Source organism: Cnephaeus nilssonii, assembly GCF_951640355.1.
Source record: "Cnephaeus nilssonii genome assembly, chromosome: 16".
Lineage (NCBI taxonomy): Eukaryota > Metazoa > Chordata > Mammalia > Chiroptera > Vespertilionidae > Cnephaeus > Cnephaeus nilssonii.
The window spans coordinates 36,167,964-36,182,431 of NC_137087.1; the positions used below are offsets into that span (position 1 = coordinate 36,167,964).

A 14,468-nucleotide genomic window follows, 5' to 3' on the forward strand; every position below is an offset into this window, starting at 1 on the left:
TGTCTAAAATCATTTGACCATGAAACATTTCCCCCCACAAAACACCTGTTGAACTTGGGGGAATTAGGTCTGGAAGTGGGGGGGGGGGGTGTGATTAGAAAGGAGAGGGCCTCAGGAGCAAGAATATCAAAGTTTAATTCCCAGCTCTGCTGTTTATCAACTATCCAACTTTGCCAATGTTGCTTCAACTCTTTTGGCTACAATACTTTATTTGTAAAGTAAGTTTACTCACCTCACTGGGCTAAAATGATAAATATTAAGTACGAAAGAACCACTTTTGAAAGTTGCTGGTTCATAATTCACTCTAAAGGATGTTGATTTTGTCAATTGTCCTCTCTCTTTTCTCTCTTCCCTTCCTTCCTTCTTATAAATTTTTTTCTTTTCAATGAACTTTTTATTTTATAAAAGCTTTAGATTTACAGGAAAGTTGCAGAGATAACACACCAACAGCCCTAGCCCCCTTCCCTTCCTTTTGTGTGTATTCTGTGCTGGGAACTGTAGGAACAGAACCGGCACAGCCAGGGTCTTCCTGCAGCTCTCACTAACCTCCCGGGAAGGCGAGGCATAGACAAGACTGGTCATTAAGTGCAGCTCAAAACACAAGTCATGCCCTGGCTGGTGTGGCTCCGTGGATAGATTGTGGCCTTGCAGACTGAAGGGTCCTGGGTTCCATTTCAGTCAAGGGCACATGCCTGGGTTGCTGACTCGATCCCCAGTAGGGGGTGTGAAGGAGGCAGCCCATCAATGATTCTCTCTCATCATTGATGTTTCCATCTCTCCCTCTCCCTTCTTCTCTGAAATCAATCAAAATATATTTAAACACACACACACACACACACACACACACACACACACACACACACACAAACCACAAGTCATCATACAAATTTCCCCTCCTGCAAAATTCTTGCAAACTACCTAAACAGACAGATCTACTTTTTCCAAAATAACTGAGAGGTGCTAACCAGAGCACCAAAGAATTACTAACACCCCCCCCCCCCCCGTTTGTTTTTTTTAAAGAAAATCGACCAGGAAATGAGTAATAAAGGAAAGGAGGGGAAGTTATTATGAACCTTAAATACAGCCGGAGCTGGGGGATGTATCAGGAGTAGAAAGTAAGCTTTGTTCTCCTCTTGAGAAACAAAAGCTAAGGAGTCCTCCGTCTCTTGCAGAATCCCCACAGCACAACGCCTGGATCTTCTCGGGGGATCACGGTCACTGCACACACTAGTCAGGACTCCTGCGACCCGCCCCCCCCCAACCCCCCCAGCTGAGCGAGGGCCCGGTGTTCTCGGCAACCAGCCAAGGCTCCTGGCCCGCACAGGACTTGAGCGTTCAGAGCTCCCAGCCAGAGCTCAAATCCTGCCCAACCTTCCCAGTTAGAACTGCTGAGGAGTTCCCATAGGACAGCAACTCGGTGTCCTCGTCTGAGCGGGACAAGGCGGACGACTGTGGAAATGCCCCCGAATGGGGAATGCCCATTTGTGCAATAAACCTCACTTTCTCCACCCCCCGGCTCTGCGTTCCTCCTCCCCGCCTCCCTCTCCCCACCCCGGCTAGGGGCCGAATCAGTGCGCTCTCCCCAGCCAGGAGTTCCCCGCAAGGCTTCCTCCCCTCCCCCTGGCCCGGGAGGGAGGAGGCGCATTTCCTTTGGTCGCTTCAGGGAGCACCGCGCACAGGTGCTCCGAGACACTCTGGAGAGAGAAGCAGGGAGCTGTGAGTCACCCCGCCCCAGTGCTGGGCCCCGGGAGAGGCCGGGCGGGGCTGTCATTTCTCCCCGGGAGCTGACCCGCGCTGCCGGGACTCGAGAAGCTCTTAAACTTCGTCGGATCGCTCCCCAGCGATGCCCCGGATCGGGGTTCTCCTGCTCCTGGTGAGTCCTCCCCGCCGGGGTGGGGCGGGCGCTGCAGCGCGCGGCGGGGGCGGGGAGGGGCGGCCGCGCCCCGGGATGGCGATCCCCAGCGTCCCCGGGGCTGCTAGGACCTTCGCTCCGGGTGCTCTCGGGGAACCTCTGTGCGCCGCGCCGGGGCCTGGGAGGTCTGGGGGGCGCTGGAGGGACCGCTGGGCGGGAGAGACGAGGGGCGTCTTCCGAACATGTCCTTACGAGTCCAGCCGCAGGTCCGCTCCGGGCCGTGGGAGTGCGCGCCCGGCGGAGGGGGGACGCGGGCTGGAACCGGCATCGCCCGTTTCCCGCAACGTTAGGGAATGAGCCCGAGGCAGCGGTTGCACCTGAGGCTTTCGGCCGCACCGTTTCTTTTTGCAAAAGTGAACTTGGCGCTGCTTACGTCTGGTTTGCTCTCTTGTCGTGTCGCAGAAAAAGAAACTGTTTTTGTTTGCTTCCGGAAATCCCTCTCCTTAAGACTGCAAGTCACTGTCTCAGTGTTGTTTTTTTCCTTCCTGCTTTTCATTTTCTCCTTGGAAACTTTCTTGGCGTGCACGCACTCCCACGCGAGTTTGACCTCGGGGCTGGAGGGAGTGTCGGCCTCAGCGCTGCGGCGCCGGCTCCCACAGCGCGCGTGCCCTGGCGCCTGCACTTGGCCTAAGAAGCCCACCTCTTTTGGAGTCCCCTTCTCAGAAATGCCAGCTCCTCGTGGCTAATAGAATAATCGTGGCCTCAGCAGGCTCATCGAGTCTCAAAGCCTCTGAAAGCCAATCGATTCTTATTTTATTGGGTCCCACCGAAGTTCCAGGCACTGTTAGGAGTGTTAATAACATGATCTCAAGCAGTTCTCACAACAGCTGTGTAGCGAGCAGGATGGCCTCGTGTCCATTTTACAGATGGCAAAATGGCATTTGGAAAGTTTTTCAACCGAGCTCACACAGCTAATAGGTGACAAGGCTGGGATTTAACTTAATTGCAAAGCCCAGGGAGTTTGTTGATTGCACCCATTTCCAAAAAAAACACACAAAAAAAACAGAAGTTGAAAGAAAATCAAACACAATAATGTCTGGCACCATCTTATGATTGGGAAAAAAAATCTCCCAGATTGGAAAAATTAATTCTCCCTGGTTCCTTCAGAAATAAGGTGCAATATTTGGGGCCTTTAGAAACTTCCTTAGAGAAAATTTAAAAATCAAAATTGAGAAACCATTTATACAATCTCAAATCACATCCTTCTTGCCCTGGCGGGGTAGTTCAGGAGCATTATTCTGATACGCCCAGGGTGTGCGTTTGATCCCCTGAAAAGGCATATAAGAAGAATCAACCAATGAATGCATGAATAAGTGGAACAACAAATCGATGTTTCTCTCTCTCTCTTTCTCTCTCTTTAAAATCAATCAATAAATTAAAAAGCCCACATCCTTTCTCTTCCTTATAATTAATGACTACATTATTGCAATGTTGTTTGCTTTGGAAATCCCTCCTAGTTCTAGGGACAGCAATACTAGTACATGTAGCAACATTATCAAAGCAGGGAGCTATACTTACTTAACTTTATACTATAGCACCTTTACAAGAGGAGCATATTTAAAGCACAAAGAAAACCTTGTTTTTCTGAAATAATGTATGCACATACATTCATCTATATGCATACATTTATTTATATATTCATGTTGTTGTATTATGTACAATATCATAAATTAAATACAACTTGTTTATTATACAGGGTGCTCCAAAAAATGTATACACACTTTAACAGCTGATAGTTCAATTTTGAAAATGAAATGCTTTTTTTAATAAACATGGACTTTATAATTATTCAAAGTGTAGGTATACATTTTTGGGACACCCGTTATTTATATAGTATGTGGCCTAGAAAATTACGATTTATTAAATACTAGAGGCCCGGTGCACAAAATTCGTGCATGGGGGTGTTTCCCTCAGCCCAGCCTGCACCTCTCCAATCTGGGACTCCTCAAGGGATCAGGCCTAAATGGGCAGTCTGACACTCTCTCACAATCCAGGACTGCTGGCTCCCAACTGCTCGCCTGCCTGCCTTCCTGATTGCCCCTAACTGCTTCTGCCTGCCAGCCTGATCACCCCCTAACCACTCCCCTGCCAGCCTGATTGATGCCTAACTGTTCCCCTGCCAGCCTGTTTGCCCCCAACTGCTCTCTCCTGCAGGCCTGGGTACCCCCCCCCAACTGCCCTTCCCTGCAGGCCGGTTGCCCCCAACTTCTCTCCTCTGCTGGCCTGGTCAGTCCTAACTGCCCTCCCCTGAAGGCTTGATCACCCCCAACTGCCCTCCCTTGCAGGCCTGGTCCCTCCCAACTATCCTCCCCTGCTGGCCTGATCACCCACAACTGCCCTCCCCTACTGGACTGATCTCTCCCAACTGTCCTCCCCTGCTGGCCATCTTGTGGCGGCTATCTTATGTCCATATGGGGGCAGCCATCTTTGACCACATGGGGGCAGCCATCTTTGTGTGTTGGAGTGATGGTCAATTTGCATATTACTCTTTTATTAGATAGGATAGAAGCCTGGTGCATGGGTGGGGGCCAGCTGATTTGCCCTGAAGGGTATCCTGGATCAGGGTGGGGGTTCCCTTGGGGCGTGGGGCGGCCTAGGCGAGGGGCCTGTGGGGGTTTGCAGGCCAGCCATGCCTCCTGGTGACCCAAGTGGAGGCCCTGGTATCTGGGATTTATTTATCTTCTATAATTGAAACTTTGTAGCCTTGAGTGGAGGCCAGGGCAGGCCAGGAACTTGGCTTCCTCCATTGCTGTGGAAACCCAAGCCTTCTGCTCTCTCCATGGCCACAGCCATTTTTGTTGGGATTTATTTATCTTCTATAATTGCAACTTTGTAGCCTTGAGTGGAGGCCTGGGCTGGCCAGGTTGTGCAGGAAGCTTGGCTTCCTCCACTGTCAGGGAAACCCAAGCCTCCTGTTTGCTCCGTGGCTGCAGCCATCTTGGTTGAGTTAATTTGCATACTCGCTCCTGATTGGCTGGTGGGCATGGCTTGTGGGTGTAGTGAAGGTAGGGTCAATTTGCATATTAATATTTTATTAGATAGGATAATTTATAAATGCAGATGAGTAAAAAGAAACAAAAACTGACATAACCCTGTCACCCAGATAATCGTTTACATTCTGTAGTCTGTCCTCCATTTCTTCCTTCTAAAGTGACTCTTTTAAATTTAGTTACACAGAGGCCTGCCTTGCACCCACCACTTGCCTAATATCATGCCTCTATTCTGAAGTTTCTTTTTTTAAAATTGAATTTATTGGAGTAACATTGGTTAATAAAATTATGTAGGTTTTACATGTATAATTCTATAATATCTCATCTGTGTATTATATTATGTGTTTACTACTCCAACTTACCATTTATCCCCTCTTTACATTCTTCTATATCTCCCTACCTCCTTTTCCCAGTAATCACCACACTGTTTTCTGTGTCTATGAGGTTTTTTGTGGGGTTTTTTGGTTCTTTTTTTGCTTAACCCTTTACATTTTCACCCTAACCCCCAAACCCTTCCCCTCTGACAGCTGTCAATCTGTTCTCTGTCAATCGCTTTCTATTTTGTATGTTAGTTTATTTTGTTCATTAGAATCCACATAAGAGTGAAATCACATGATACTTGTCTTCCTCTGACTAGTTTCTTTCTCCAGGTCTATTAATATTGTCACAACAAATAAGATTTCCTTTAAAAAAAAGGTTTTTATTGATTTTAGAGGGAGAGGAAGGAAGAGGTATAGCGAGACAGAAACATCAATGAGAGAGAATCATCGATTGGCTGCTTCCTGCATGCCCCTGCTGGGGATTGAGCCCACAACCCTGGCATGTGCCCTAACCTGGAATCGAACTGGTGACCTCTTGTTTCATGGATCATCTCTCAATCACTGAGCCACACTGGCCGGCAAGATGTCTTTTTTTTTTAAGGCTGAGTAGTTTTCCATTGTGTAAATGTACTACAATTTTATTGTTGTTGTTTTTTTTTTAATCCACTCATTTACTGATGGGTACTTAGGCTGTTTCCAAATATTGGCTATCCTATCTAATAAAAGAGTAATATGCAAATTAACCATCACTCCAACACACAAGATGGCTACCCCCATGTGGACACAAGATGGCCACCACAAGATGGCCAGCAGGGGAGGGCAGTTGGGAGGGACCAGGCCTGCAAGGGAGGGCAGTTGTGGGTGATCAGGCCAGCAGGGGAGGATAGTTGGGAGGGACCAGGCCTGCAAGGGAGGGCAGGTGGGGGTGATCAAGCCTGTAGTGGTGGGCAGTTAGGGGTGACCAGGCCTGCAGGGGAGGGCAGTTAGGGGTGACCAGCCTTGCAGGGGAGGGCAGGTAGGGGTGACCAGCCCTGCAGGGGAGGGCAGTTAGGGGCAAATAGGCTGGCAGGTCATCAGTTAGGCATCAATCAGGCTGGCAGGGGAGTGGTTAGGGGGTGATGAGATGACAGGCAGAAGCAGTTAGGGCAATCAGGCAGGCAGGCAGGTGAGTGGTTGGGAGCCAGCAGTCCAGGATTGTGATCCCGGTAGGATCGGGCCTAAACGTGTAGTCGGACATCCCTCGAGGGGTCCCAGATTAGAGAGGGTGCAGGCTGGGCTGAGGGACACACACCCCCGTGCACGAATTTCGTGCACTGGGCCTCTAGTTGTAAATAACACTGCAATGAACATAGTAGTGTGCATATACTCTTTTGAATTACTGTTTCAGTTTTCTTCAGATATATTTTCAGAAGTGGAATCGCTGAGTCATAGGTAGTTCCATTTTTAATTTTTTGAGGTAACTCCATACTGCTTTCTACAGCGGCTGCACCAGTCTGTATTCCCACCAACAGTGTACAAGGGTTCCCTTTTCTCCATATCCTCACCAACACTTATTATTTGTTGATTTATTGATAGCCATTCTGACAGGTGTGAGGTGATATCTCATTGTGATTTTAATTTGAATTTCTCTGATGATTAGTGATGTTGAACATTTTTTCATATGTCTATTGGGCATCTGTATATCTTCTTTGGAGAAGTGTCTATTTAGGTCTTTTGTCCATTTTTTAATTAGGTTGTTTGTTTTTTTGGTATTGAATTATATAAGTTCTTCATAAATTTTGCATGTAACACCTTATTGCATGTATCCATGGTCGGCAAATTGCAGCTCGTGAGCCACATGTGGCTCTTTGGCCCCTTGAGTGTGGCTCTTCCACAAAATACCACGGCCTGGGAGAGTCTATTTTGAAGAAGTGGCATTAAAAGAAGTTTAAGTTTAAAAAATTTGGCTCTCAAAAGAAATTTCAATCGTTGTACTGTTGATATTTGGCTCTGTTGACTAATGAGGCTGGCATGTATCATTGGTGAATGTCCTCCCAATCAGAGGGTTGTATTTTCATTTTGTTGATGGTTTACTTTGCTGTGCAAAATATTTTAGTTTGATATAGTCCCATTTGTTTATTTTTTCTTTAGTTTCACTTGCCCAAGGAGACATTAGAGAAAAGATTGCTACACGAAATGACTAAGATTTTATTGCATATGTTTTCTTCTAGGATATTTATAGTTTTGAGTCTTACTTTTAATCCATTTTGAGTTTATTCTTCTGTTTGGTGTAAGAAGGTAGTCTAGTTGCTTTTAAGATTCTCTCTTTGTCTTTAACCTTTGCCATTTTTTTATTTTTTTACTTCATCTTTTTATTTAAATAAAGTGTTTTTGGGGGGAGGTGGGGAAGGTTATGCTTTGTGATTATCATAATGAATTAAGTAAAAACAGCAAGCCTGTAGTTTTGTTTTTAAACAAACCAATGAAATCCTCTGACAGGAGGAGACTTCATTAAATTCACATCCGGCAGAGATGAGAGGAAGAGCTGCCAGTTTTAATTATTTTTCAGGCTCACTCGGGTATAGTACCATTTCATTAGTACACATTCTTTTTTGTTTTTTTTTACTTTTGTTTCCAGTTGTTTTTTTTTTAATTTCTTTATTGATTAAGGTGTCACATATTTGTCCTCATCCTTCCATTCCCATCCCACACCCCTCCACACGGATGCCCCAACCCCCTGTTGAACTTAACCATTGGTTAGGCTCATATGCATGCACACAAGTCCTTTGGTTGATCTCTCCCCCCTCCCCCCACCCTCCCCTATCCTCCCTCTGAGGCCCGATAGTCCGATCGATGCCTCCTTGTTTCTGTTTCTGTTCTTGTTCATCAGTCTATGTTGTTCATCATTTCCCCTAGATGAGCGAGATCATGTGTCACTAGAGATATACTTATAAGAACTGAATGTGGGACGAGCAATAATAGTTATGCTGACAGGCAAATGAATCAGTCTGTAGTGAGTTTCTTTCTGGACCAACAGTTCTTTTGAGACCCAATATCAATGTCCACCAGTTCCTTATGTGTACATGTCGGCACTGACTTTTCAGCTCTGGATGGTGGACAAATGGTGGTAATGCAGGTCCGATTCCCTCTGGTTTGGTCTCGGCCGGACCCAGGGGCAAGGCTTCACCCGGACCCAGGGGCACGTGGCCTCACCCGGACCCAGGGGCGCGTGGCCTCTCCCAGACCCAGGGTCGCGTGGCCTCACCCGGACCCGGGACCCAGCCTCACCCGGATCCAGGGGAACACGGCCTCACCCGGACCCGGGATCCAGCTTCACCTGGACCCAGGGGCGCATGGCCTCACCCAGACCCAGGGGCGCGTGGCCTCTCCCAGACCCAGGGGCGCGTGGCCTCACCCGGGCCCAGTACCCAGCCTCACCCGGATCCAGGGGCACACGGCCTCACCCGGACCCGGGATCCAGCTTCACCTGGACCCAGGGGCGCGTGGCCTCACCCGGACCCAGGGGCGCGTGGCCTCACCCGGGCCCGGTACCCAGCCTCACCCAGATCCAGGGGCACACGGCCTCACCTGGACCTGGGATCCAGCTTCACCCGGACCCAGGGGCACATGGCCTCACCCGGACCCAGGGGCGCGCGGCCTCACCCGGACCCAGGGGCGCGTGGCCTCTCCCAGACTCAGGGTTGCGTGGCCTCACCCGGATCCAGGGGCCCACGGCCTCAGCCGGACCCGGGACCCAGCCTCACCCGGACCCAGGGGCACACGGCCTCACCCAGACCCAGGATTCAGCTTCACCCGGACCCAGGGGCGCGTGGCCTCTCCCGGGCCCGGGACCCAGCCTCACCCGGATCCAGGGGCACACAGCCTCACCCGGACCCGGGATCTAGCTTCCCCCGGACCCAGGGGCGCGTGGCCTCACCCGGACCCAGGGGCGTGTGGCCTTACCCGGACCCAGGGGCGCGTGGCCTCACCCGGGCCCGGGACCCAGCCTCACCCGGATCCAGCGGCACACGGCCTCACCCGGACCCGGGATCTAGCTTCCCCGGGACCCAGGGGCGCATGGCCTCACCCGGACCCAGGGGCGCGTGGCCTCTCCCAGACCCAGGGTCGCGTGGCCTCACCCAGATCCAGGGGCCCACGGCCTCACCCGGATCCAGGGGCACACGGCCTCGCCCAGCCTTTGCCATTTTTTTAAATTTTAATCTTCACCTGAAGGTTTTTTATTTTTATTGCTTTTCAGAGATAGTGAAAGGGAGGAAGAGAGAGGGAGAGAGAGAGAGAAAAATATTGATGTGAAGGAGACACATCAACTGGTTGCCTACTGCACACGCCTTGACCAGGAGCAGAGAGTGAATCCACAACCACAGTAGATGCTCTTGACCAGGAATCAAACCCGCAACCCTTCAGTGCACAGGCCATGCTCCAACCACTTAGCCACACTAGCCAAGGCCAACCTTTGTCATTTTAATTATGATATGTCTTGGTGTGAGCCTCTTTGAGCTCATCTCTCCCCCACCCCCACCCCATTACCATTTATCCCCTCTATGCCCTCTTTCACCTTCACCTACCTCTTTGGGTTCATCTTGTTTGGGACTCTCTGCACTTCCTGGACTTGTGTGTCTTTTTTCTTCACCAGGTTAGGGAAGTTTTTGGTCATTATTTCTTCAAATAGGTTCTCAATCCCTTGTGCTCTCCCTCCTTCTGGTACCCCTATAATGCAAATGTTATGCTTCATGTTGTCCCAAAGGTCCCTTAAACTATCCTCATTTTTTAGAATTATTCTTCCTTCTTGCTGCTCTGACTGGGTATTTTCTGCTACCTTGTCTTCCAAATCACTGATTCGATCCTCTGCTTCATCTAATCTACTGTTTATTATTTCTAGTGTATTCTTTTTTAAAAATATATATATATTATTGATTTTTTTACAGAAAGGGAGAAGGATAGAGTTAGAGAGTTAAAAACATCGATGAGAGAGAAACATTGATCAGCTGCCTCCTGCACACCCCCTACTGGGGATGTGCCCACAACCAAGGTACATACCCTTGACCGGAATCAAACCTGGGACCCTTCAGTCCACATTCCGACACTCTATCCTCTGAGCCAAACCAGTTAGGGCTCTAGTGTATTCTTTATTTCAGATATTGTATTCTTTATTTCTTACTGGTTATTTTTTTATGCTTTCTGTGTCATTTTTTCATGCTGTTTAAGTTCTCACTAGGTTCCTTGAGTGTCCTTATAACCACTTTTTTGAACTCTATTTCTGGTAATTGCTTACTTCCATTTCATTTAGCTCTTTTTCTGGAGATTTCCTTTTCTTTTATTTGGAATTTGTTTCTTTGTCTCCCCAGTTTGGCTGCCTCTTTATGTTTGTTTCTATGTATTAGATTGATCTGATACATCTCTTAGCCTTTGTATGGTGGCCTTATGTAGTAGGTGTCCTGGGGGAGCCAGTGGCACAGTCTCCTTGATCAGCTGCGTTGGGTGCTCCAGGAATGTCCCTTGTTGGGTTATGTGGTCCCTCCTGTTGTAAATGAATCTTGATCGTTACTGCCCCATTCATGCATGAGGCCATCCCTCAGGCTGGGTGACTGTGAGGATTGACCCCGACCGCAGTGTACAAGCTGCTGTGCAGATGCTGACCATAGGAAGCAGATTACACCTCAGCAGGGTCTGGTACCACTTTTGAAGCTAATTGGATCCTGCTCTGATGCTGTCTGAAGCTGGCCACTGGATGTGTCTGTTCTAGGGTCTTTTTGGAGGGACTCTGGTGCAGGTCAATGTCAGACACTGCCTGTGACTAGCCCTGGGCTACCTGTTTGGAGATACAAAGTGATCCACAGTTTGTGGGCCTTGGTGTATATGGGAAGGACTGGATCAAGCTGCACACCAAGTTGCTTTCCACCAGCACCGAACCCAGTGGCAAAAGGCCCAAGGCTCCCCAAGATCTGCCTCCACCTGCCTCTGCCTGCCAGCTGCCAGTTAGGCTCAGTCACAGAACCTCTGGTGGTACTCAACTTACATGAGATACATTCTCAGTGAGTGCTGCTCAGCAGATTGATACAGGTTTAAACTTGGGTCTGAGGCTACTCAGCAAATGTCCCAGGGTAGACCAAGCCTAGCTGCCACCTGCTGGGTGCTCACACACCTTTGTGGTGTGGAAGGGTCTCAGGGAGTCACCAGTGCCAGGCCAGCAGTTTATCAGGTCCAAAGAGACCAAGATTTGGCCGTGTGAAGGGAGGGCTCTGCACCAGTCTGGCATGTGAGGGGAAAATGGCTCTTGTCCTAGAGCCATGCATCTCAGTGTTTCCCAGATTCTGTCAGGAGTTCAATCTCAGCAGGGTGGGGACATAAGGAGTCAGGAAGATAGGGTTAGTGGATCTCCCATGAGGGAGAGGTATCCATCAGGCTTGGGGGTTGGGGGTAGTGGCTCCCACTCCTGAGTCACACAACTCAGTCTTGCCTGGATTCTGGGTGGAGCCACTAACAGGAGATTGGATTTGCCAGGAGCCCCAAGTGTGGTGACAGCAGATTATCCATGGTGAGGAGGCATTGCCAGTCAGGTTCATGAAAAATTAGGGTGCATGTCCCCCATCCCAAAGCCACACAACGTAGTCACTGACACCCCTGAGTCTGCCTACACCCCAGCCCAGGCAGCTGACTGCTCAATAAGGCATAAGTTCCACAGGGTAGGACAACAGGGAGTCCAGGCAGTGAGCTATTGCATTCCCCCAGGCCAGTGGTCGGCACACTCATTAGTCAACAGAGCCAAATATCAACAGTACAACGATTGAAATTTCTTTTGAGAGCCAGATTTTTTAAACTTAAACTTCTTCTAACGCCACTTCTTCAACATAGACTCGCCCAGGCCGTGGTATTTTGTGGAAAAGCCACACTCAAAGGGCCAAAGAGCCGCATGTGACTCGCGAGCCGCGGTTTGCCGACCACTGCCCCAGGCTGATGCCATCTGCAGGGGAGAGCTCCACCCAAGAAAGATGAGGTCTATGGTATGGGAGAAGGACTCCATACAGGAATCCTGGTGGATGGTCCTTCAGCTCTCTCTTCAGAGTCACAAACCCCAGTCTCTCCTCCAGTGACTCTAATCGACTCCACCGGATGCCAGGGTGAGTGGCTGTGAGTGAGATTTTGTGACCCTTTAGGAGGGTACCTGTGTCTCTAGTAGACTTTCATTTCTCCCTGGTGGGCAGAATCCCCACTGATACTCATAGCCAGATGTTTTGTGGGCACCTGTTCTCAGCTCCGGTGCTCTAAGCTGGGGAGCTTGGTTTGGGGTTGAGACTGTTTGGGGTTGATGCTGTTTCTAAGTAAATCTCTCTGGGACACTAGTAATTTCCTTCTAAATAGTTCTTATCGTGGAAGTGTCAGTATTTTGAAGGAATCTCTCTGAAGGCCATGAGAATGGCAGCTGGATCACTATAGAACAAAGGTCAGTTGGAGAGAATAACTGTTTTTTAAGAAATGATCAAAAACCTGAATAAGGAAATTCCCCTCTTGAAAACCCCTTGTGAGTTAAATACCTTTTGGCAAATTATCTTGGGTTTCAAAAGTCCCTTAATGAGTCCCATGTTTTCTAATAGGTACTAAAGACTATTTACGTATGATAAAAAATAATAACAAGGACATAATTTCAAATTTGATCCATAAGATTAAAAGCAAGTTAACCCAAATTAGGACAGTGACTCCATCTCCTTTTTCTTTTTAAATAAGTAAATATAGAGACATTGATCATATGATGTAAAACAAAAAGTAATTCTTGAAAAAGAAGTCACTCATTATTTCACCACCTAATACAAGTGTTTTTTATTTTATTTACAGCCTCCTAGCCTTGCATACACATGTACAAAATTGCATATTTATTCAGCACTTTTTATAGTCTGCCTCTTGTCAGTTTGTGTATTCACCAATCTTTTTCTATTTCTACATAATTTTTATATCATAACATTTATTGGATGCATTATAGAGAGTGCATTTATTAAATGACCTTATATTACTATAATTCTTGTCACATTATTTTATTACTTATAATTTACTCTAAAGGAAACATTTTTTAAATGTACTGGGAGATATATGTATATACACATACACACACATATATGCATATATACATATATATTTATTATTATCAAAGCCATATATATATGTATATGTGTGTGTATGTATATATAATTACCTAAAAATTATTTTAGAACTTACATAGTACCTTACATAGGTTTCTGGATCCAGTAGACTGTTTTTTTCACATGAGTATAGATTTAGGCCTATTAAAAAAATTGGGCCTACACTACCCCAGTCTGCGTTTTGTTTAGCCCGTGTGTTATGTATGCATTGTACTTTTTATGCTATGTGTGTGTGTGCATCCATTCACAAAAGTGGGGAAACAGCATTTAACTACCTCATAAGTTATAATCATTTTCTGGAAGACCCTGGCTTTAAAAAGAAAAATAAAGTGTTTTTGGCTTTTTATGTTGTTGGATTCCCAATACCAATTAAGTACAGTTTCTTTAATTCAGTCTTAAACAAGAACAAGTAATTCAATCTACTTGCCTACCTTACTGTGTTTTTTTTTAAATTTCATTTCGATAAATTATTTTGCTAAATTTCTTTTTGAAGTGAGAGCATGAGTAGTAAAGCCTAAATGAGAAAGCTGATTGTTGTAAGATCGGTGACTTCATCTCCCATAGAAGGAACTGAAAAGATGTCCCCTGTGATCACAGCTCCATTCTTGATTTGGAATGACCTTTTGGGCAACCAGGCCACTCCCACCTGTGGTATTTAGCATCAGCATTCACAGCAATATTTGACAACTAGCACATGTTCCACTAAGTGGGTATGACAGTGAATTTAGTATGAAGTTATGCATTTTGAGCAAGGAAATCTCATAAATTTGCAAATCTTACTACAAATCCAGCTGGTGGATGTACTCAGCCCAGCAAAGTGAGCAAGCCTACTGCAGGTTTTGTTAAGCTGTGGGCTGGGATAAACTTGCATATTTATAATAAACTCGGCATTGGATTCATTAACAACAGGTTGTCCTTTCGTTAAAACTTGCAGCATTGTAGATTTACTCCCCTCTGTGTCCTGGGAGGCCATAAAAATATAAGATGTGAAAAAGATCAATATTGATTTCTGAGGGCAAAGATCTTGGAGGTGGTGGGGGAGGGGAGACAGAGAGAGATAAAGATAGAGAATGAATTTAGAGCAAGTGGGTTAAGGTTCTTGCCCCTGCTGAAA

The 14,468-nt window shown here is 47.2% G+C and overlaps 1 protein-coding gene across 1 annotated transcript in view; it reads left to right on the plus strand.

Moving 5' to 3' along the window:
* The first annotated feature begins 1,536 nt into the window (after nt 1–1,536).
* The window catches only part of FAS (Fas cell surface death receptor), a 31,001-nt gene continuing 18,069 nt past the window's right edge, over nt 1,537–14,468 (plus strand). Inside the window, exon 1 of the mRNA XM_079793334.1 lies at nt 1,537–1,873. Within this exon, the coding sequence (XP_079649460.1) occupies nt 1,844–1,873 (30 nt within the window). The 5' untranslated portion in view covers nt 1,537–1,843. The remainder of the gene's footprint in view (nt 1,874–14,468) is intronic.